General features: G+C 36.5%; 1 protein-coding gene across 1 annotated transcript in view; it reads right to left on the bottom strand.

Annotated features, from left to right (window-relative positions):
* The window catches only part of vwf (von Willebrand factor), a 222,640-nt gene that overhangs the window by 136,652 nt on the left and 60,312 nt on the right, over window positions 1-25,676 (bottom strand). The window contains exons 15-17 of the mRNA XM_039769977.1: window positions 6,533-6,748; window positions 2,942-3,182; window positions 2,501-2,595 (exon numbers count right to left, since the gene is read on the bottom strand). Coding sequence (XP_039625911.1) covers window positions 2,501-2,595; window positions 2,942-3,182; window positions 6,533-6,748 — 552 coding nt within the window. The remainder of the gene's footprint in view (window positions 1-2,500; window positions 2,596-2,941; window positions 3,183-6,532; window positions 6,749-25,676) is intronic.

A 25,676-nucleotide genomic window follows, 5' to 3' on the forward strand; every position in this document is an offset into this window, starting at 1 on the left:
GTCCTGTATAGGTCTTCAGCTATAGGGGCAATAACATCTGACACTGCAAAAATAATTACACAGTTTTTAGTTGATCATAACTTATCAGACCCATGGATACTGCTAAATCCATACTTAAGATCAACAAAATTTTGCTGTTTGCATGGACAAAATTAAACAAGACGTGCATCGACAGTCTATCCTCCATCTTACTTTAACAGGGATAATTAACACCATCAAGATGAATATCCTCCCTAAGCTTCTTTTTCTATTTCAAAACATCCCTGTACACATTAAAAAATCTATTTTATTTGGAATTTGAAATAGATAGATAGATAGATAGATAGATAGATAGATAGATAGATAGATAGATAGATAGATAGATAGATAGATAGATAGATAGATAGATAGATAGATACTTTATTAATCCCAAGGGGAAATTCACATCCACGAATCCAAAGGATGACCCTTAAACGACCTAAATCAGAAGGCAGCATGGCTCTACCTAATTTTCAATTTTATTACTAGGCAACAAATATACAGTCTATAAAAACCTGGACATTGACAAAAACAGATGAACACACACTAGTTTGGTCTGCAATAGAAATGAAATCCTGCAGTACTTCTTTAGATTCCTTGTTTTGTACAATAGTAGAAACAAGGTATCGTCAATAAACTAATAACCCAACTGTCCTTCATTCACGTAGAATATGGGGTCAATGTAGGAAGCTCTTCAAGTTAGTGAATATTTTATTTGTGGCGCATCTACATGATAACCACCTTTTTCTACCCTCTCAAACTGACACATCTTTAATGTTTAGAAACTGTAAATCATTTAGAGATTTGTATATAAACAATTTATTTGCATTCTATGAACAATTAAACTCCAAATTTAGTGTACCATCAACACAATTTTTCCACTATCTGCAAATTACAAACTTTGATAAATGAAACCTGCCTAATTTTCCTCACCTCCAACCTATTTCTATTCCAGAAGAGATATTGATCAGTCTTGAAGACTCATATAGCATTTCTATAATATATAAAACCATTTTAAAGACCCTTCCTTTTAAAGATCCCAGAGTACAGTGGGAAAAGGATCTCTTACTCAATATATCAGAAAAGGAGTGGAAGACAGCCATGCACAGAATTCAATCAAGCTCCATATGTGTAATTTTTCAACTTAAATTTTCTTATTGAGCACATCTATCTCATTTAAAATTGTCCTAAATGTTTCATGGGCAACCTCAAGCTTCACTAGGCCACATATTTTGGATGTGTACGAAATTAACATCATTCTGGACAAAAATTTTAAATGCCTATCAGACAGCCTTGGTGTCACAATCACTCCTAATCCAATAACAGCTGTGTTTGGTGTACTCCTAGATGGGCTTAAAGTGGAGAAGGACAAACAAATTGTAATTGGCTTTACTTAACTACTAACATGTAGACTTGCTCAGCTGGAAGAATCTAAACCCACCTATTGTAAATCAGAGGGCAACTGATGTTATATACTATTTGAGATTGCAATAAATCAAATTCTCAGAGGATAGGTTCAAAACTTTTTTTAAAACCTGGCAGGATCTAATTAACGTTTTAGAATAAGCATTTATATTGAGGAGAAAGACATCTTTCTCTGTTTACTACTCTCAAAAGTTTTAGTCTGGCTGTTGGCCTTTCACTCTTTCTCATGAGTGGGGGTTGAATTGAATTTAGCTTTGTTATGTTTGACATGATTGTATGGAATTTTACATGCTTTTAATGAATTTAATAAAAAAAATCCCATTAAAGAAGAAAAGACCTCTCATGATTTACCTTGATTATTTTAGTCATCTTGTCAATAAGATCTGCAATTTCAGATAACACGCTTCCACATTAAGTTCACTTTTGATAAACAAAACATAACTTTTGCCATTGACTTCAAAAATGAAACCATCTATGTGTGTCTTAGATCTGATTTTGTGTTGACTACTGTGGGACCATGCTAAGTACATTTAACAATTTTTCTTTACTTACATTGTTCTAGTTTTCTAAAATAGGTATGGTTAGGCTTTACTAAAGAAATGAATGTAAAACCAGTATTTAGGTCATTTACATTTATGCAATACACTTATTTCAAATTTACCACTTCTAGTTTTTTTCAAAATCTTTATATTCTAACAACTTTATTTCTTCTTTACAATATTAAACCTTTATGAGAAATGTATTGGTCAGTTTAACTAACTGATGCTTACAGATTTGTATAATTTTTAATTAATCCAGAAGTTTCATTGTACTAGTTTATTTAGGCCCATATATGTTATGTTTTAACATTTTTGTACATTTATCTATGTCATGAGATATAAAAGAAAGACAAAAAGTGGTGTTTGTTACTACAGTATTTGTAGCGAGCAGTGCATCAGAGTGCCACTCTTCCAATACGTTTAGAAAAAAAAAAATTCAGACTCCTCTATAAACTATAATTTGATTTAAACTGTACTATTGTATTCCTTAAGTGATTTTGACACTAACTATCCCTTACCTCTGAGAGATGGCAAATCATTGAAAAACATGTCAGACAGCATTGCCCCTGGCAACTCATTAGATGAACAGGTCATTGCCCCATTCTCACAGTAACTGAAAACAGAGAAGAGCAAAAAATTAAGCTACTAATATTACATTTGTCATTAGGAGTAACAGTTTAATTGGATAATTCTAACATAAGTATAAAGACCTAATTTTTCAATAAAAATAGTTGGTTTCACTTATTGGTATGTTAATTGCAATTAAGCAGTACAATTTCTGATTCCTGAAAGAAATAGAAATTCTAGACAGATTAGAAATCAACTAATATAGTATAACTGTTGATCTTGAACAATTAGAGAAAAATCCTTTAGACACTCTTATGGTCTAAATGGGGTATACATGGGAAAGTCAAACATGCTCCGCCATTACTTCAAATACAAAATGGTACAAGTCTTACCACAAATTGATGTGGTTGGAAATGACATCTCCAGGCTGAAAGAGTTCTCCATCATAATAGCAAGGGCACTGTGATTTAAGAACACATTCTCCATTCTCTGTAGCATAAAGTCCTGGGCTGCAAAAACATCCTTCTATACAGAGTTCAGAGCAGGAGACATCCGGAAAGGAGAGGGAACGACATGTTTCATTGCATGGACTTCCACACTGTTGATATGTCTGGTCTTCTGGGCATCTCATCTCTTTAACAGATCAGATTAACAGATTTGTTCATTTGCAACATTTATTTAACCTTTTATTTAAATGTCAGAAGACATATATTTAGAAAACACCCATTTTTGAAGATGCCAGGCTACATAAAACAATAAAAGGACTGAAATAAATGTCAAAATATTATACATTACATAAAACAAAATATGAAACCATTAGGCAAAAAGTTATACTCCTATACAACCAAACTAAAAAATAAGTACTTAAAATGTTTTAGTGTAATAAGTACATCTGATTTCAAAGTCCTATGAAGTATATTTCAAGATATAAAGCACAATTTCTAAAAAACAGTCTTTCCCATGTCTGGAAAATATCTAACACAAGTAATAGTTTAAATATTATAGGCAAACAAGGTTATATACTGAGGTTCAAGTAGACAAAAAGTAAGGTAAATTACCTTAATCCTGGACTGAAAGACATATTATTTCTATAAACTTTCTATATACAAAACAGGAAAATTAGCTTTATTTCTGCAAAAATAAGGTAATTTTTTAAACCAAATTTTTAATATGCAGTTTGTCATCACAGGAAGTTTGCCATCAAGACAAGGCCAAGACATTTATAATGAGAGACAAGTTCAATGTGACTGCCAACTAAAATGAAAAATGAAAGTGTCTACTTAAACTTCAAACTGATGGGTGACATCTGGCTAATACAAAATGGAATTACTGGAATATATTTGTTTTTAATTTGCCAAATGACTCTTGGGCCTCTGGAATCCAAACTAATTTATTACATTATGTCTTATTCAAAGGTATCATTGTAGAGGTAATAGAACTGAATGTTGTATTTTCTTCAAATTTTCAGGCATCCTCTAATTTAACATTGAGGTAACTTTAGATCACTCCATTTATTCACCTAATTTTGTAATCAAATTGCCTAGAAAAATGTATATTTCTGTAACTTTACAAAAACTTTAACTGAAACTTTTACTAAAAATTTTTAAAATTATTTTTATGTAGTGATGACTAAATGTTAAACATGTTAAACTGTACATACTAGAAAAAGCATGGCCAATATATTTCTGAAGAAGAATTCATGGTTTAGTGAGAAAGAAATTTAATTTGTGGATATTGTTATTTTTTTGGTAATTTTATTTACTTTGCAATAGTCAATGTATGGTCATAGTGAACAATCTTCATTTTAAACAAAAACACTGTACTATAAGACTACAAGAAAGTCTAGGTTTTCTGTGAAGGTTTTCCTTTTACATTGTCCTCTACAGTTTATAATTTTGATGAAGTCAGTGCTCAAAGTTTACCCTTAGGTATGGTATATCAAGCAATAAATCAATACTTTTTGTGAGTTGGGAGTTTTAAGGATGTCTGTTGGCTTAATACTTCTATCATATCATCTAACTGAGATGGAAGAGTTTTAACTAAAAAACACAGAATAAAGTTTGGAGTAACATTTTAAGGCAATTTTTAAAACACATAAATCTCCATTTTTTATGGATCTGTTTTTAAGGAATAGAAAAAGAAAATTAAGTGATACGTATTTTTCAAAATAACAAAACAAAAGTTTTAGTAATCCATAGTCAAATTTTAATAATGAGGCCAGTGCAATGTAAGTCTTGTTGATTGTTGGACTTTCTAGATGAAGGCTTGGAGAAGCAAGTCTTCTATGAGGGGTACATCTGCAGGAGGTACCAGCACCTCTAGTTCAGGGAGCAGATGTTGGCTGGCCTGCATTGTAGAAGAGAATTGGTGTACCTGGCCTAGGTGACCTTTAGAGAGATAGTGTGCACCCCTAAGAGGAGATTCCAGACCAGATAGATAGAGACACTGTAGGTGGGGGGTCACAGTCACAAGGTGCAACGTAAAGGGTGCAGACTTTCTTGGAAGTGTCAAATCATTTTCAGGTCCTTGTGGAGCTGGAAAGTGTTTCTGATGATTCTGAAGTGGTAGACAAGCATGAGGAGCCCCAATGGACCACCTCAAAATGAGATGCCAGAAAGAAAGAGAGAAGAATTGGAAGTTGGTGACACATTCATTAGGAGGATAGAAGTGCAGGTTTGCTCCAGAGACAGGGAGTCTCATATGGTGTGTCGTCTTCCAGTTGAAAAAGTGAGAGACCTCCCTGGAAGTTTTGATATGCCCTTGGCCAGAGCAGGGGTGGATGCAGTTGTCATTGTCCATGCTGGAAAAAATGATGTGCATAAGGGTTGTTTGTCAGTTCTGCAATTCACATTTAAAGAGTTAGGTGCCAGGAAGAGATGCAGAACTGAGAAGGTAGTTCTCCCTGTGCCATGTGCAAGTCCAGGTAGGATTGAAGAGATTAGAATTCCAGCAGGGTATCGTGGACATTGAAGTGTTTATTCACAGCCCTATTCGATACCATGGGGGCCACTAGAGGACGCTGCAGGGAGGAACAAAGAGTATTTGCCTTGCACCCCAAAAGTACATCCAAGTCACATGGACAAGAGGAATGACGTGCTTCTGGGTTGAAGAAAAGGAGTTTTTATCTGACCCTGAAGTGTTACCAGTCACATTGATGAAGACAGAAGAAACACTTCCAAGTCAAGGACTATAAAGGATTGTGGGAAATCCTCAGACGATGAGCTGAGCTGGGTGGAAGGGTGGCAACGCGTCTGGGAGAGTTGGAGGATTGTATTATTGAGAATTGTGATTTATTTATGAGTATTGTGGAGAGGAGGGTGCTTTGTGCACTATATAGTTCAAAAATAAAAAGTCATTATTTTGGACTTTTGTCTGGTGTCTGGCGTATAGTCTGAGGGTTCCAGGGAGTGATAGCGCCCCCTATCTGTTACACTACATATAAAATAGTATAAAGAGGTGTACTGATATCATTTAAGTCTAAACATTTGTTTTCTTAATATTAATTGACTTAGCTTTAAATTGTTTCATTTAAAAATGAAAAAGTATGGTTAATTGCAGTAACTGTGTCAAAAATAACTGTAAAAATGGGTCAAATGGAATTCTAAATGCAAGAGAACAGTAAACTATTGGTAGAGTATGGGCAATCAAGGTGAAATGCATATAAGATAAAGAATAGGAAGTATCTTATTACACAAAGAGTCGTGGGAATCTGAAACAAGCTACCAAGGTCTGTGGTTGAGCAGCTTTTTAAAAATTGCCAATGGGACATCTTTATTGTTTAATAGACAAAAAAAATGTTTTTGACTGAAAGGTGTCATTAGTAAAATAACATCTTTCAGTAACAAGAAGCTATCATTAGCCAGATTTTTTTATAAAATTGTGTGTCACAATAATTAATTCAAGTTCTAGATGACAGAAAATCATTCAGAAAATATAGTATATTTGAAATCTTGAAACACCCATTTTTTCTTGGTCTTTCTTACCACAAAAATCTGAAGTTCTCCAATTTATAAGCACTCCTTTCCTGGTGCAGGCAGTTGCATAGCTGGCCACAGCTGAGCACAGACACTCATGTCCGTCAGAACATGAGCACACATCATAGCGGCAATTTTTGAAAAATGGAGCAGGGTTGACCTCATAGTGGCAGGGTTTAAATTCAGGTGAGAAGAGCACAGCGCAGGCTTCCTCAGCATACTTCACTAGGGGAAAAAACAATGATTCAGGAATTATGTAATAATTTAAAAATTTCCAATTACCATGCCTATAAAAAGCATTCACCATGTCCCACTTACTCCCAACCCGTCCCCCCACCCCCCGTTTATTGTTACAAAACATTGAAGTAAAGAGGATTTAGTTTAGTTTCCGTGGCATTAAACAATAAAGAATGACTCATTAATATCAAAGTAAAAACAGACCTCTACAAAGTGATCTAAATTTATTATAAATATAAAACACAAAGTAATTGATTGCACAAGTATTGACGTCAAGTTAGTGTTTATTAGATGTATCTTTTGTACATCTGAACACTATTTTTCCTAATTGTTCTTTGGTTTCCAGCAAATAGGTCATTTAATTTGATGGGCAAAAAAAGCTTTGGTTTCATCAGATTACAGAACCTTCTTCCAGCTGACTTCAGAGTCTCCTGTATACAGTCTGCAAAGGTCATCTGCATTTTTTTAAACAGTGGCTTCCTCTTTACCCCTCTTACATAAAGCTGTAACTCAGTGGTTCTCAACCTGTGGGTCGGGCCCCCCTAGGGGGGCGCGAAGTAACAAAAAGGGGGGCGCGAAGATGTGAAAAAAAGAAAACAAGAATCAAAAATACGAAAAAAACATCTGTTGAAACCAAAACAAATTAACTTAAACTACATTCTGATACTAGAACAATAAATATAGAGTTAGATCAATGTCGATAAAAGTTAAGTAGGTATAATAAAATATGCATCTACATTTCAAAAAAATGTTAGGGGGGGTGTGATTAAAACTGTTATGAAAACTCGGGTCGCAAATACTTAAAGGTTGAGAAACGCTGCTGTAATTGGTCAAACCTTCAGGCAATAGTTGCTGTATACAATGACTCTCCAATCTAATCCACTGTAGCTTGTAATTCCTTCAGCGTTAACTGATGATTACTCAGTTTTTGTGGCTGAACTGCTTAAGGCAGATTTACAGCTGCAGCATACTCTTTCCTATTTTTGATGATTGATTTAATTGTACACCAAGCGTTATATAGTGACTTGAAAATTTTTTGTATCAGTCCCTTGACCTGTGCTTTTCAATTGCCCTATCATGGAGTTTCTTGGAGTATTCCTTTGTCTTTATTGTGTACAAGTTGGACTTTCCATGTACAGGTGCAGTTATACTATAATCAAACCCTTCAACTACAGACAGATGTTCTCAATTTAATGAATTATTTGACTTCTAAAACCAAATGGCTGCCCAATATGTTTCTTATATGACAAATTATTTTGTATTTGTATCTGGCTGTTCTACCCACTCTGAAGAGTGATAAAATTTGTGTTACATGTGTAAAATAAACAGAAATCAGATCTGACATTTATGACCAATTCATCATGGCAGAAAAACATTTTTAGTATTATATAGCACTAGTAATTTTATGGCAAAGAACAATATATGGAAAAAGTAATAATATTATAATAATAGTTTAGTAATAATGAATAAATGTTATAGAGTGTGTAGAATGCACCACAGTCATAATATGCAACTCAAATGCTGACAAATGATGTACGAGCAGCACAGTCATCCTCCTCCATCTTGAGAAGCACTGCTGGCATATCCCCATAAGTACGGTGTCCATTTTAGGACATCCTCCTCCCTTCCTACTACCTTCAACAAAATATTCCTCCTCCCTGCCAGGAACACCCCGTCACCCATCCTCCCTCCCTTCTCCTCCCTCCTTCCACCACCGTCCGCTCTCATTTCTCCTCCTATCTCCATCATCCGCCTTCAGCTCTTCGTCAACCCCTACACTCCAAACCCCGCACATCACGGCATTTTCGTTAATGAAGTGACTTAATACTCCAGCTCCACCTTCTTTACAAGTTCATTCACCAAATTATTTGTCAATTATATTTCACAGTAAGAATTTACAGCACAACTCAAACGCAGGAACAAAGGTAAATGACATTAATTGTTGAGTGTCTTTTAATACTGTGTAAGCATACATATTAACACTTGCATTAAAACATGTGCATTTTTGCGGTGATTTCTCAGGCTTAAAAGCTCACCATTTATTAAAAGGGTAAACGCAAACTTTTTTCATTCTGAAAGGCACAAACCATGTCGGATTTCAGCCATTAAACACGCGAAAATTTCGGTACACCAGATAAATAAGCGCAACATATTATCAGTTGTATTGTATGCTTACAATACATATAGAAATGTGTTAATCGTTAACTAATAGTATGGGATGGTGTTTTTCGACTCAGCTACAGATGCCGATGGAGACCAGAACTGCTTTGGAAAAATACGAACGCCTTGGGGCTGGAAGAAGGTAGGGCAGCGCCTTGATTTAAACGATTCCATGTCTTGGTGGGTTTGCATAGCTTATTGTCAATATCTTTACACCTGTTTTTAAGGTTTATTGACTGAAAGGGGCTTTCATGAAAAAAAAGTTAGGTCTTTGCTACAGGATACATACACCTCCACAAGTCAAGGAAGCAAAAATAAAGGTATATATTTCTGTTTTATTGATGGAGAGCTGAAGGCGGATGACGGAGATAGGAGGAGAACTGAGAGCGGACGGTACTGGAAGGAGGGAGGAGGGGTGATGGGGGATTCCTTGCAGGGAGGAGGAATATTTTGTCGAAGGTAGTAGGAAGGATGGAGTTTTCTCTGAGGGAGGAGGATGTCCTAAAATGGACATTGTACTGTACATAAGGTGTCCTTCTTCTATCACTTACACCTTCTCATAAGACTTTTGTTACTCCATCTCAAGCACCAATCTTGAAACTGATTATCAAAATTCCCAAAGTGTTTTTCACAATGAATATGCAGTGTTCTCCAGTGACTTTGTTCAACAAACATTTTCCTGGCAATTTGCCAGCTTAGATGAAATTTTTTTTTCCCAGCATCTGATGATAAATTGTGATGTCAGAAAGATATCACAGAGCTGTAGATGCCAGGCACAGAACTTTCATGCATAGGTACTGTAAGATCACTGTATGATACGCTTCTCACATGCAAGATGTCACAACCTGATCTCTGCTCCTTCTGGATTTGCATATCGCATGCTTTAATAAAAAAGTAAAAAAACTTGCAGTATTTTTTATTTTAGTTAGCTGCCTATAATGAGAACACTGTGAGCACTGACACCGAATATATTCTATAACACTGATTCTTGTGCACTCACCGCGCAGTGCCGAACAGTTGATTACGCATGCATAATTAGCCATGTGCGTCAAAACAAACCTTAAAGGTGCCATTCCCCTCACCTAGTCTGAAAATATGAGACCCTATGAAAATAATAATAATGAAGAATATGTAACTTTTTTCAAGGCAGTTCTTTTATTCTTGATGAAATAAAAATTGCAAGCATCTGAACAGATACATGAGAAACAATAAATACATTCAGGTTGTGCCTGAAGCCACCACTTCAGACAATGGAATGAGTTAGTTCCATGCCAACACTTTGTGGCACAGCTAATGTGTGCCCCAAGACTGGAACTCTGTGAGTGCAGTGATCTAGATAAATTATGGCCATTTGCTGTATTATATTTGTGGTATTTGTTCCATGTGTCTTTTTTGCATGAAGCAAAATGTTGTTAGCACTGCTGCCTCTCAGTACAGATCACATTTTAAGCAACAATTATTAGTCCAGTATAGCTGGCAGATGCTTCCCTAGCCCTGAGTGACACATAAAAAAAATTGCACCATTATAATCCACTCAAAACTAGGTTAGTTCATCCTTCCCCATTAACTCAAAAAAGTTCCTCAACATTTATCTGATTTTATTGAACTCATAGCAAAGTGAACTTTATGCAGCAAATGGGTAATTAGCTTGCTTACTATTTGCTCTAGACAGTAATTGAATATGATATTTTTTTATTCACCATAAAATGGCCATTCAGAAAAAAGGGAATGGATTTTTAATATAATAAACAGCTAAAGAGTTGTGCAGCAAACATTAACATTTTTTAAAAAGCTTAAATAATTAAAAATTTCCAATGACTATTGTGGTCAAAACAAACACATAAAATTGGTATTATTGTGTTACACAATTGTTTCTGATTCTTTTGAAATAAAAATCACATTGATATCACATTCTGTGTTATGGAGATATTAAGGTTAAAAAGTACAAAGTTCAAGAGAAAATTGCAACTTTTACTGAAGTTTTTTAAGCTTTTAATTTTTTGAAAATATATATATTAGAAAATCTAATTTGATATTAGCCTTATTGTTTTAAATTATTATTAAAGTTTTATTTTCAAAGTTAGACTATAGGGGAAAAGCCAAATTAAATCCAATGTGATTCAATGTTGGATAACAATTTGTGAAGAGAATACTTTTTATAGGCTCTGTATCTGAAAAAAATATATAGTGGATCTCAAAGTGAATTTATAAAAAGTAAATGTCTATTGTAATATCAAATTTAAATTAATAATTCATAATAAAATACACAAAATGAATTACTGCATTCGGTAGGCATGTAACAGAAAGAATTAAACATAATTGTTGTAATAAACATGAAAAAGAAATTAATTGAACACATGCAATATACCAGTAGTGGATTTGAATACTTTTATCATTCAACTATCTTTCCTTGTCATGTGTGAAATATTAATAGTAGTAAGTTTTGATAGCTTATAATATCACACAAAACTGTTCTTTCTCCATTCTGCACCCAACAAATATCAACAAATTCTGAAAATTTCTGGTCTTATCTGTTACGGGAGATGGATATCTAAAGCGGAGCTCCGTTGCAGCGACTTTATTTTTTCTCTTATTTCTTATTATCCTGAGGTATCCTGTATTTACCCAACCAAAGGAGTTTCTACTACAGTATATAAACATGAGTTACAAGAATGGGGACCAGAAAGAAACGGAAAAGAAACCTAAAACTACACCCAAGTCTAGACAGGCATCAAGCCCAAGTGCAAGGTACGGACTTTCAGAGACTGACCTGGAACAGGCAGGCGAAAGCACAGACTTCCCAGGACCCTGCTCCACTGCATCATCTCCAGTTGAGAGCGAAAATGGGAGCAAAGGTGCAAGTGATGCAAGTCCTGATAGCTCGCTGATTCTAGAAGATCACTTGAAACTAGAGATGGCCTTGCAGTCCGCACATTCATCTACTCTTCGCGAGCCAGAAGCATCGGCTGTAACGGGGGTTGCTACTTCACCCACGGAGCATGAAAGCTGAAAAGATTTGTTCGAACTGAAGGAAATGATCGCAACAGTGGCCACGGCCATAAATGAGCTCAAGAAAGACATTCAGAAAAATATCTTCTTCTTCTTCTTTTGGCTGCTCCCGTTAGGGGTCGCCACAGCGGGTCATCTTCTTCTGTATCTTTCTGTCCTCTGCATCTTGTTCTGTTCTCTGCAGGAATACTCTGGGAAACTCTAAAGGCCTTCTTAAGAGGACATATTATTTCATATCTTTCCCACAGAAATAAATTAGAAACCAAGAAGCGAAATTACTAGAATAGATGAAGAACATGCCAGGTGTCCAAGTGAGGCTCTTCATAGGAAAAGACAGGCTCTGCATTCTGAACTCAACCTCTTAACAACCAAAGAAACTGAACAACTCATTTTTAAATCAAGACATATTACTATGAACATGGAGAGAAAGCTAATAAGCTCTTAGCTCAAAAAATTTACAAGCAATAAGTTCGCAATGCAATCCCAGAAATCACCAACATGAATGGAGATAAAATCATTAACCATAAAAATACAATGCACACATTTACAGACTACTATAAATCCTTATATTCAACTGAGTTCAAAGAAGACAACACACAATCTAATGCATTTCTGGATACATTACAGATACCACAAATAGATACTTTTATTGCAGAGGAACTGGATAAACCTCTAGCGCTAGATGTTATAAAGTCACTTCAGAGCAGGAAAGCAGCAGGCCCTGATGACTACCCTGTCGAATTTTATAAGAAATTCTCCACTCAGCTAGCTCCCCTCTTATTATCAAAATTTACAGAAGCTAGAGATAATCAAATTCTACCTCAAACGTTTCACTAATCATTAATCACTGTCTTTCCTAAACAAAATAAGGACTTATTACAATGTGCATCATACAGACCAATTTCACTTCTGAATAATGATGTTAAGATACTCTCCAAAGTCCTAGCTAGAAGGATGGGGAAAGTGCTGCCTTTGGTAATATCACAAGATCAAAGTGGATTTATTAAAGGCCGACACTGAGGTTTCAATGTTTAATTTAATATATTCACCTGCAAAGTCAAATACACCGGAGATATTATTATTGTTGGATGCAGAAAAAAGCATTTGATATGATTGAATGGAATTATTGTACCTTTTCACTACATTAGAGAAATTTGGGTTTGGCCTGAACATTTGAGCATGGATCAAACTACTGTATACCTATCCAGACGCTTCAGTTTGTATTAACAACATTTGTTCAGACTACTTTAAACTAGAATGTGGTACCAGACAAGGATGCCCCTTGTCACCACTGCTATTTGCATTCGCCATTGAACCACTGGCAGTTCACTGTCGAAATGCTTATCAGATAAGGAGGATTAGATTTCTATATGCAGGAGATATGGTTTTGTATATATCAGACCCACAAAATACTGTGCCTGCAGTCTTTAAAGCACTTACAGAATTTCAAAAGATCTCTGGTCTCAGAATTAATTTAATTAAAAATGTGTTCTTTCCAGTGAATTCTCAAGCATACAATATTAGATTGGACAACTTCCCTTTTATTATTGCAGATCAGTTTAAATACCTAGGGGTAAATATCACAAGTAAAAATAAAGCTATTTATCAACAAAATTTTGCCGCCTGTATGGAAAAAATTAAGCAAGACTTGCATAGATAGTCAACCCTTCAACTCACTCTAACTGGAAGAATTAATGTTGTTAAGATGACTATCCTTCCTAAGCTTATCTTTTTATTTCAAAACATTCCAATATACATCAACAAATAATTTTTTAAGCAATCAGATTCAACATAAATTCATTTATTTGGAACTTAAAACATCCATGTATCCAAAGAGCGACCCTAGAAAGACCTAAGGCAGAAGGTGGCATGGCTCTACCTAACTTTCAGTTTTATTACTGGGCAGCAAACATACAAGCTATAAAAACCAGGACACAAATAGATGAACATACACGGGCTTGGTCCGCAATAGAAATAAAATACTGCAGTACTTCTTTATATTCCCTGCTTTGTGCCCCAATATATGCAAGTTATCACCAATATACTAATAACCCAATTGAGCTTTACTCACTCAGAATATGGAACCAATGTAGAAAGCATTTTAAGATGGAGATTCTTTTATCTGTGGCACCTCTGCATGAGAACCACCTTTTTCAACCCTCGCAAACATAAGCAGTTTTTAATATCTTGAAAACATTTGGGATTATATTGCTTTAGAGTTCTTTATATAGACAAAATCTTTGCATCCCATGAACAATTACATTCCAAATTTAATTTTCCAGCAACACATTTCTTTCACTATCTTCAAATCAGTAACTTTGTTAAACATAACCTACCCGATTTTCCCCATCTCCCACCTCCCTCTATGCTGGAAAAAATATTGCTTAGTTTCGAGGACTCTGTCAATATTTCTGTAATATATAAAATTATTTCACAGTCCCTCCCTTTCAAAGATCCAAGAGGACAATGGAAAAAGGATCTCTTACTCAATATATCAGAAAAGGAGTAGAAGGTAGCAATGCAGAGAATTCATTCGAGCTCCATATGCGCAAAGCATACAACTCAATGTTTATCGAGCACATCTGTCTCGCTTAAAATTGTCCAAAAATGTTTCCAGGGCAAGTTCCAACCTGCGAACGCTGCAATCAAGTTCCAGCTTCTTCAATTTTTAAGTGCCTTTCATACAGCCTTGGTGTCACAATCCCTCCTAACCCATTGACAGCTGTGTTTGGTGTTCTCCCAGATGGGCTTAAAGTGGAGAAGGACAAACAAACTGTGATTTCCTTCACTATACTATTGGCACGCAGACTTATTTTACCAAAACTGGAAGAATCTTAACTCTCCTCTTTTAAGTCAGTGGGTAACTGATGTTTTATATTATTTGAAATTGGAAAAAATCTAATTCCCAGTTAAGTATCTGTGCAGAACTTTTTTAAAACCTGGCAGGATCTAATCAATAATATTTCAGAATAAACTCTTAAAGCACTGAGGAAATAGATTCTCTTCCCATTTCTTTTTCTTCTCCATTTATCTTTATCCGCCTATTAAACTCATCAATTTACTAGTTTTAAGTTTTATTCCATTGGCCATGCTATTTTTCTCAGGGGTTGAGGTTGATTTGTTTTCAATCCTAATTTTTGTAAAAATTGATCTATTTGTATGGAATAATTACAATAAAATCAATAAAATGTAAAAAAAAAAAAAACAATTTCTGAAAAAATTTAAAAAGAATCTGATATTATGGGGTAAGTTTGAACAGAACAGATTTTCATAAACTAGATCCTAGCAGTTGAAAATGCGTTTTTATAAAGGCTGTCCAGAAAAAAAAAGAAGTCTACTGGAAAAATAAACAATATTTATTGACATGTGTATCCCCATTTCTTCTCTGGTGGCATAATCTATTTGATTTTAGCTTATATGATGAGCTATTGTCAAACGTCTGTGCTAAGCAACAAATGACTACAGCTAGCAGTATGTTAGATCACAAAGAGATTAAGTGTACCTGATGACAAAGTGCTTTGATCAAAGCTTAGTGTTTATCGATTGGCAAGCACCTGGTGATAAACTAACAGGTGACACGATTGCTGAACAGATTGAGGAGAAAAAAAATCCAATGAGGTGTGCTTTGAAAACATAAGAGATGGATCAGTGGATGGATGAATTAATGTTCTATCTTTGAAAGGACATTGCCAGCTTCTTAAACAAAGTTGAATACGCAGAGTGCAAAAGAACATCAGCTAATACAACAACTAAGACTCCAGTTGTGATGTCAAACTATTATTAAAACAGTAATTACATCCAAAAAAGCAAGGAGATAAAAAGTATGTTGGCAAATATAAAACTGACAAGAACTACAGTTGTACTTGAAAGTTTGTGAACCCTTTAGAATTTTCTATATTTCTGCATAAATATGACATAAAGCATCATCAGATTTTCACTCAAGTCCTAAAAGTAGATAAAGAGAAACCAGTTAAACAAATGAGACAAAAATATTCTACTTGGTCATTTATTTATTAAGGAAAATGATTGAATATTACATATTTGTGAATGGCAAAAGTATGGAAACCTTTGCTTTCAGTATCTGGTGTGACTCCCCTTTGCAGCAATAACTGCAACTAAATATTTCCGGTAACTTTTGATCATTCCCGCACACCGGCTTGGAGGAATTTTAGACCATTCCTCCGTACAGAACAGCTTCAACTCTGGGATGTTGGTGGTTTTCCTCACATTACCTGCTCACTTCAGGTCCTTCCACAACATTTCTATTGGATTATGGTCAGGACTTTGACTTGGCCATTCCAAAACATTAACTTCTTCTTTAACCATTCTTTGGTAGAACGATTTGCGTGCTTAGGGTCATTGTCTTGCGGCATTACCCACCTTCTCTTGAGATTCAGTTCATGGACTAATGTCCTGACATTTTCATATAGAATTCTCTGATATAATTCAGAATTTATTGTTCCATCAATGAAGGCAAACCGTCCTGGCCCAGATGCAGAAAAACAGCCCCAAACCATGATACAACCACCACCATGTTTCACAGATGGAATAAGGTTCTTATGCTGGAATGCAGTGTTTTTGTTTTTCCAAGCATAACGCTTTTCATTTAAACCAAAAATAGTCTTCCAATAGCCTTCTGGTTTGTCCACGTGATCTTTAGCAAACTGAGGATGAGCAGCAATGTTTTTTTTGGAGAGCAGTGGCTTTCTCCTTGCAACCCTGTCATGTACACGATTGTTGTTCAGTGTTCTCCTGATGGTGGACTCATGAACATGAACATTAGCCAACGTGAGAGAGGCCTTCAGTTGCTTAGAAGATACCCTGGGGTCCTTTGTGACCTCGCTGACTATTACACACCTTGCTCTTGGAGTGATCTTTGTTAGTCGACCACTCCTGGGGTGGGTAACAATGGTCTTGAATTTCCTCCATTTGTACACAATCTGTCTGACTGTGGATTGGTGGAAACTCTTTAGAGATGGCTTTGGAACCTTTTCCAGCCTGATGAGCATCAACAACTCTTTTTCTGAGGTCCTCAGAAATCTCCTTTGTTCATGCCATGATACACTTCCACAAACATGTGTTGTGAAGAGCAGACTTTGATAGATCAGTATTCTTTACATAACACAGGGTTCCCATTCACACCTGATTGTCATCCCATTGATTGAAAACACCTGACTCTAATTTCACCTTCAAACTAACTGCTAATTCTTGAGGTTCACATACTTTTGCCACTCACAAATATGTAATATTCAATAATTTTCCTCAATAAATAAATGACCAAGTATAATATTTCTGTCTAATTTGTTGAACTGGTTTCTCTTTATCTACTTTTAGGACTTGAGTGAAAATCTGATGATGTTTTATGTCATATTTATGCAGAAATATAGAAAATTCTAAAGGGTTCCCAAACTTTTAAGCACAACTGTAATTTATAAAGTGCTGTTTTAATTAGCATGTTAATTAAAATACTTGCAGTCACCTACAGAACATTACTAAAAAGCAGCGAAGTGTCATGTGGAACCAAAGCATGAAGTCTTTTCACAACTACCACTCTGTACTTCTCCACAAAGCATAGTAACATGATGAGATTATCAGCCTTTGCAGAGCAACTATTTTAAAAAGACCGCTGTTTATGAAGTGTTATGTATTTTATCATTTTTCTACTTTGCTTCTGTTGCCAAAAATACTATATCATTTTCAAAAAACCTGTCAGATGAAACATGTAGAGACACATTTATTTTTGTCATATACAGTGATCCCTCACTATTTTGCGCTTCGTGTTTCGCGGCTTCACTCTATCGTGGATTTTAAATGTAAGCATATCTAAATATATATCACGGATTTTTTGCTGGTTCGCGGATTTCTGCGGACAATGGGTCTTTTAATTTATGGTACATGCTTCCTCACTTGCTTTGCCCAGTTGATTTCATACAAGGGACGCTATTGCAAGATGGCTGAGAAGCTACCCAATCAGAGCACGTATTACATATTAAATAAAACTCCTCAATGATATACAATATGCTTTCCGTGCGGCGCTTCACATACTTGAAAGCCCAAACAACACATATTGATTTTTGATTGTTTGCTTGTCTCTGCCTCTCTCTCTCTCTGACATTCTCTGCTCCTGACGGAGGAGGTGTGAGCAGAGGGGCTGTTTACACAGAGGCTGTTCGCCTAGAGGATACAGATGCTCCTCTAAAAAATGCTGAAAGAATACCTTCACATTGCTGCCTTCCTTGTATCTGCTTTGTCCGGCGGTGCCTCGTATACTTAAAAGCCCTATTGATTTTCGATTGTTTGCTTTTCTCACCCTCTCTTTCTCTTTCTCTCTGACATTCTCTGCTCCTGACACACACTTTGAAGAGGAAGCTATGTTTGCATTCTTTTAATTGTGAGACGGAACTGTCATCTCTGTCTTCTCATGGAGCACAGTTTAAACATTTGACTAAAGGGTGTTATTTCATGTCTAGAGGGCTCTAATAATGTTAGAAAATGTATTTAGAAGGTCGTAAACAGGTTTTCTATGCTTTAACTGTGAAAATATTTGATTTATAAATAAAGAATCCTACTTCACGGAAATTAATTTATCACGGCAGAGTCTGGAATGGATTAACCTCAATAAACGAGGGCTGACTGTAGTCCATGGTGACCGCATTAGTCCTATTGTACTTTTCTGTTTCAATAATAAACATTTAGTATGCCTTACAAAGTGTTTCTTGAAAATAATGTAACTAAAAATGCTTTTTTAACCATATTAGCATAAAATAGATTAAAAAACAGGGATATAAACGAATTACTGTGTTGCAAAGAAATGCAGAATATAACAATATAAAGCAATAACACTGCAAGCAGCCCATAGGTTTTCAGTTTCAGCACCACAAATCTCAGTACAAAACTCAACTGCAACTTAACAAAGGCATCTGCCTTTTCTCAAAACTGTGACAACCAGGGTGGTTCAACACCATTTAGCCTTTTACAGTGCCTATTAAAAATCACAGTTAATTTCATTCATTGCCATGTTTACCAGTTCGTCTGACCCATGTAACTGCACTGGGACAGCAAAACTCAACTGCACTTTAACATTAGGTGTTCACTTTTTTCTGAAAATTAGAGTGGATCAGCGGCATACAACCCTGTTTAATGCCAGTCGTACATTACATTGAAATCTGTTCTTTAGATATATGGGAATATGACAAATTTGCCAGTCCACTTGACCCATGTACCCAAAATTCAACTGCAATTTAACAAAGAAATTTTTTTTTCTCAAAACTAGTGCAGCCCAATGCCATCTAACCCGTTCTCCCTATATCTCCCATGATAGATTTGTGTCACAGCCTGGGCTGATTGCCCGTGGATCAGAGGTGTGAACAGAACATAATGTGTGGGTGGGCATTTGACTTGTCTGGGGGGCAAAAAATATCCATCCATCCATCCCCATTTTTGTAGGGGGGACAAATAATAATAACAACATAGTTTTATCTATACTAATAAAAGGCAAAGCCCTCACTGACTGACTGACTGACTCCTCACTCACTCACTCACTCACTCATCACTAATTCTCCAACTTCCCATGTAGGTGGAAGGCTGAAATTTGGCAGGCTCATTCCTTACAGCTTACTTACAAAAGTTAGGGAGGTTTCATTTCGAAATTCTATGCGTAACGGTCATAACTGGAACATACTTTCGTATACTGTATATGGCCATAGCGGGCAGCTCTGTCGCCGTGTGAGGAGGAGTTACGTCTTGCGTCTCGCATCATCACGCCTCCCACGTAATTGAGTGCCTGCCCATATAAGGCCGTCCCTCAGCAGCAATCCAATAGAAACACTCTGCCACTAAATATTCAGATGAAGATGAGATGGTCAGGGTGGTGTTTGACACAAACTCAGAGAAACTGAGAGAGAAACTTTTAAGTGCCGGGTCTTAGCTAACATTAAATAAAGCCATGGACATTACGAGATCACACAAGATAGCACAGGCACAGGTCAGAAGCTTTGATGCATGTACTCTGAGCAGCTCACGTGAACTGACTATGAACGCAGTACGCTGAGAACAAGCAAGACCTCTAAAGAGCACAGAGACTTTTGATCACGTGAACGTGTCTGCAAAAAGTGGCCTCTCCTGCACTACAAAAATACTATAAAAGTCGAGCAGCCGGCGCACGCGCGCGTAGCTGTCCCGGCCTTTGAGACGCTGACTGCGTTTCTGCCTTAAGTGAAAGTAAACACTTTTAATTTTTTCCTCCTTCCCCTGAGCTATATCCCAGACAACTGCAAACACGGATCCCATTTCTAGACCGCAGCAAACTAATATTAAGGTGCTTCACACTTTCTTTTACACGTATACGATTATGAGGTCGTCAGGTTGGATTATGAAGACACGCACAGGAGTGGAGGACCGACAGTGCCATCCCGGCCAGTTAATGGCAGGGCCATCTCTCCAGTCTACACGAGACCCGCGGCGACGCTTCCCAAAAGGCGCTCATATCGTCAGCGAAGACGTCTCTCTACACTATATAAAAGAAAAAGGCAAATTTCCTTTCTTTACACCTTTTTTCCTTTTATTCCAAACCAAAGCCTTTCTCTCTTAACACTGCACAGGACACAAAACTAATTTTCTTTAATTGCTGGTAATGCCGGTAAGGCACATTACCACAGGCAGAAATTTGGATGTTCACATAGAAAATGTAATTTCTATACCACAGCCGTCGTGTAGCGCCTTTCAAAAGGGATCAACTACTGAGAGATGATCCATATACATTTTAGCTGCTGTTAGCACTTCTTACCTGTTTTGTTATACCGTCTTTAAAATGTAGCTTACCCGAAACCACTACAGTAGTGCTCAATGTATCTTTACTTTTTAAATTGTTAATGTTTTACTGTTTAATATCTTATAAACTACATTTTATTTTTTTTTCCCTTAAAGTCAGTGACCAAAGCCAATGGGTGATCAGCTATATATATATATATATACACACAAACACATATAGACACATACATACCTGTGGGTATGTGTATATATATATATATATATATATATATATATATATATATATATATATACACACACACCTATCTACATTATATATGCACACATACATACATACAGACACACACATATATATATATATATATATTTATGTATGTATGTGTGTGTCTATATATAATGTAGATAGATGTGTATATATATATGTATATGTGTGTGTATATATATATGTATATATGTAGATACAGTATGTATATAGATATATGTATATAGATATATGTATATATGTGTATATATATATGTAGATATGTATGTAGAGATATAAATATATGTGTATATATATATATATATGTATATGTAGACTCAAACCGATTATGACAGAAGCATTCCAAGCTGTGAGAAAACACTAAAAAGGAGGCGTGTCAGACGTCATGGTACATTTTCTGATGCAGCTAGACGAAAACAACTTTGTGACACTGCCGCCAAATACTCGCAGAAAAATCCACAAATTACTAGACACACTGTCGCTAAATACTCGCAGGCAAATCCACAACTTAATAGAGACGCTGCCGCTAAATACTCGCATAGCAATTTGGGTAGTGAACACTTCAATAAATGAAACCTGTTATCTTAACAACGGTTGACAAACACGGAATGTAACTTGAACACAACACGTCTTCCAAATACGAACCTGATTGAAAGGAATAATGATAATCAAATCCTTGATGACAGCAAAACTCATAGCAGTGACAAAACAATTACTTTGACAATCATGTTACGTTATTTTTAAAATGTTTCCTTTTCTTTTTCATGACTTCTTTAACACACGACTTCTCCACTGCGAAGTGCGGGTATTTTGCTAGTATAACATATAAATGCAAAAATTGTGGCATAAATCATAACCTATTGTTCAATAAAATTAAAAGAGACAATGGAACTTGTATTATTATTTTTTGTGAACAAATATAGAACTACATCTACAAGGTAAATATCAATAAAGTCAAATGTATACAACATATGAGAGCCAGAACAGAAATGTGGCTCATTGTAGTTATTAGGATATCAGTTTCCAGTGTTTAATCTGGATATTATCTACAGGAGCAGTCTGCGGTTACTCTTGGCAAATTCTGAAATAAATTCATTCATGTCTAGATTTTCTGTGATGTTTTTCTCCTGTGCCTGAATGACTAAATTTCTCTTTCTTGAATGCAGCATTGTTCAGCGGAGTGGAGTGAGAATGCAGTTCAAAGTAGAGAAAGAGCGTTTGAATGCAGCTGAAGACACACCAATGATGAGTGCTGTGACATATAGCAAATGCAACATACGGAAGGCTTCTTTGTACTGCTGAATGCATGCTTCAGAGAGATTAGCATCAGCTGGCAGTTTATTGATCAACATTGCTTTTGCCACAGCAATTTCATTTTGCAAGCTCATGCTGTTTTGCTCTGTGCCTGCAAGTGCCTGAAGTGGTTTCAGGAGAGAATGATCAAGAAATAATTCTGATTGTGGCATGAGAAGCAATGTGGCCCTCAATAATTCAACATTTCTCTGAATGAATCTTGTCTCCTTTCCACAAGAGCTCTACCAAGAATGCTGAACATAGCCCTTTTAAAATTATGATTAGGAGCAATTTGTTCATCCAAGTCACCCTATCCAAGCGTAGACACGACAATACTATCATCAAACTGTGAATTAACTTTCTGTTTCCTTTTGAGCGAATTGGTAGGCCTACTTTCACACTGAGAGAAATGCTCCTCCCAAAATGAGTCGCATCTCATCTCCTTCAGTGTGGCTAGTGAAGCTGTCACCACCTCCCCAGCAGTGTATAAATCCACTGCATGTGCCTGTAGAATTGCATTGGCTGGTTTCAGCACACCAAGCACATGAAGGAGGAATTTTCCTGTATTGAAAAAATTTGTTTTTTTAATTGGGTCAAAAGACCACATGCCTCTATGCAATTGTCAAAAGGGGCAGTGTCAGCCTCTGCTACCTCTAAGAGAAGCCCCCTTATAGCTTTCTCATTGTTGACAATGGACTTTGTGACATCATAATGACTGGTCCATTTCTAGAAGTCTTTTCAGTGTGGGTGTATTGTATGTGTGTGAAACATAATGTCTGTGACAAAATGTGTTCAATGAATTTGACCAGTCAGAGAACTTCTTAGCCAGAGGTTCTGATTCCGTTGTATGTGTCACTGCTAAATGGAGCTGGTGGTTGTAGCAGTGTACATATGGAATGTACTTACCAACTTTGTTTTATAACAAGGCCTGGACACCACCCCTTGCCCCAGACATGACATAAGCACAATCAAAACACTGACACACTAAATTGTCTAGGCTGTAACCTAGCTCAGAGAGATGTGACAGAATTTGGTTACAAATATATTCAGCATCAAGCTGATTCAGTTCAATTAAGCCAATCAGGTGTTCTTCAGGGATGGAGTTCTGGACAAATCTAATCATCACAGATAAATTCTCAATGTTACAGCGATCCCTGGTATCATTACTTTTAATGCAAAGTCCAGGAGAGTCACCTTTTTCATATTTGGTCCTGATATCTTTTACCACCATTCTGGCAAGAGTCTCAATTATTTTATTTTGAATTACATTGGATGTGTATTTTGCATTGTCTGGGATGTATTTTACAATTTCTGCAAGTTTGGCATCTTTTTTGATTGTGTAAACTTTGCTTTCACCCGTCTCTGCCTGGCGCCAATACTCTTGCCATGCAGACATGTCTCTGACGTGCGGGATACTAGACGCGTGTTTGTGGTAGCCGCCACCGTCTTTTTCTAGAGTTTTTTCCAATTAGTGTAGCCAAGTTTGGTGAATATGTCCTCGCGATCCAAATTGGAATCACTAAATTTGTGGCAGGCAAAGCAAAAGCTGGCATCACGGACCACAGAATATTCAAGCCATGGTCGATACTGATACCAGCTTGCACTAAAACATCTGAGTGTCTTTCCGAATGCGCGCTTGGGATAATTAATTAAATTGGGCTGGGATGGACTATCCATATTTAAGTCAGGCAGACCGGACTGTATATTTTGTTGAAGGCAGAGGTTTGGAGTACCCGACACGAGCGCAGAGCTAGAGGATTATGTAGGCTTATCTACATCTTTTGGAGTTTCAGTTCCCGATGTGGGTGCGCTGTGCTCCATGTTGGTAGCAGCAGTGCTGGGCTCAACCGTGGAGCCAGCAGTTTGCGGAGGGACAGAGGTTGAAGATGTCTGCTTTTTAATAAGCCACCTATGCATAGCCTTTGGTGTTACCAACCAGAAAATAAAAGAAGAATGGAACGTATATGCTGTTTTAATTAAAGAATGCAGTCAACAGGTTCAAAACATGCTGCAAAATGTGAAGTGAACTAGGGGCAGTACGGTGCCTGTCTAGTGGAGTAGGCACTGACTGATATGCCCCAAATTCAAACGGGCCAATTGAAAAGCAACTCAGGTTTGAAAATCAAATGTTATTCTTCTCCAGAGTTTTTATTGGACAGACAGAGCATTTTGCAGGGTTCATTAAATGTTCATTAAACTATGCCGACCCGCCTTTTTAGGCGACCGACTTTCAAGTTGACCACTTCTTAAGGCAATTCAATATGTAGATCAATTTGATATTTTATACAAACTCATTAATTTGGTTATATTGCATTTGAGCGGTATTACTCTAATACTCATAGTTTCTGTTATTTTGGTGATGAAATTTAAACTTTTTTTCTATATTGAGGTCGCCCTTTTGAACCCCCCTGATATTTACTATGCGGTGAGGCATTTGTACTCCATCAACATTAATTATTTCCAGAGACATAATTTTGTCTATTTTTCCAGCACATCACGCACAAAAGGAAGGGAACGATGGGAGCACCAGAACTCTGCCCACATAATGTCGAAGTAGTAAATCTGTGATAAGCGGAATATCGCTATGCTTTCCACTCACGGGACGGAAGGACAATCCCGACCGCTTTTATATAGTAAGAAAGAAGAAGAAGATATCGCACAGTGTGGAGTAGAAAATCATCTTTTACCTGGAAAAAAAACGAAACTACAAATCCCATCGTGCATTTCAAAAATGGACGGGGCGTGTGTGAAACTCCGCGCCTGCATAGCACTCACGGGATGGAAGGACACCCGACCGCTTTTACATAGAAGGATGCTGCTAAGGAAAACGCTGTTCACCGAGACCTCCAGTTAGATCACAAACACGCAACGCCGAGGCAGCAATTGAACCGACAACCAAAGCGTTGGCCCATATATATGGAGTAGGATCACTGTCAAAAATAACTCCATTGTTCCACCTTTGTGCTTCATACAAAGTAACAAAAATCAATTGTTTCTTCTTCGATAGGGAATGCCTTGTGTATCCAGTGATGTATTTTTGACGGTTTGTTCACGCCTGAGAATTGTACTCATAATTTTCAGAAGCGCAAACGTAATTGACACGTGTAAAATGTAAATTTGACTTAAATTATTATTATTTTTGGCAGTGATCTTACACCATACCTTTTTGCCAATAGCAACACTTCCGCATAATGTCTTCTTGTGAATGTGACAGCCAAGTTAGAAGTTTCATTTCTTTTTAGTCATCCTGGTGTGTGATCAGACCAGAGTGTGTATGTGTGTGCATATCTATCTATCAATCAACAAACACATAAAAAACTTTTGTGGACTTGTTCTGTGACTAGGACTTGTTTTCCTAGCTCATTTATCAATTTTGAAATGTATTTATTATTACTGAATTACAACCAATGGGTTGTTAAATGT

This window comes from Polypterus senegalus, chromosome 11 (assembly GCF_016835505.1).
Source record: "Polypterus senegalus isolate Bchr_013 chromosome 11, ASM1683550v1, whole genome shotgun sequence".
Lineage (NCBI taxonomy): Eukaryota > Metazoa > Chordata > Cladistia > Polypteriformes > Polypteridae > Polypterus > Polypterus senegalus.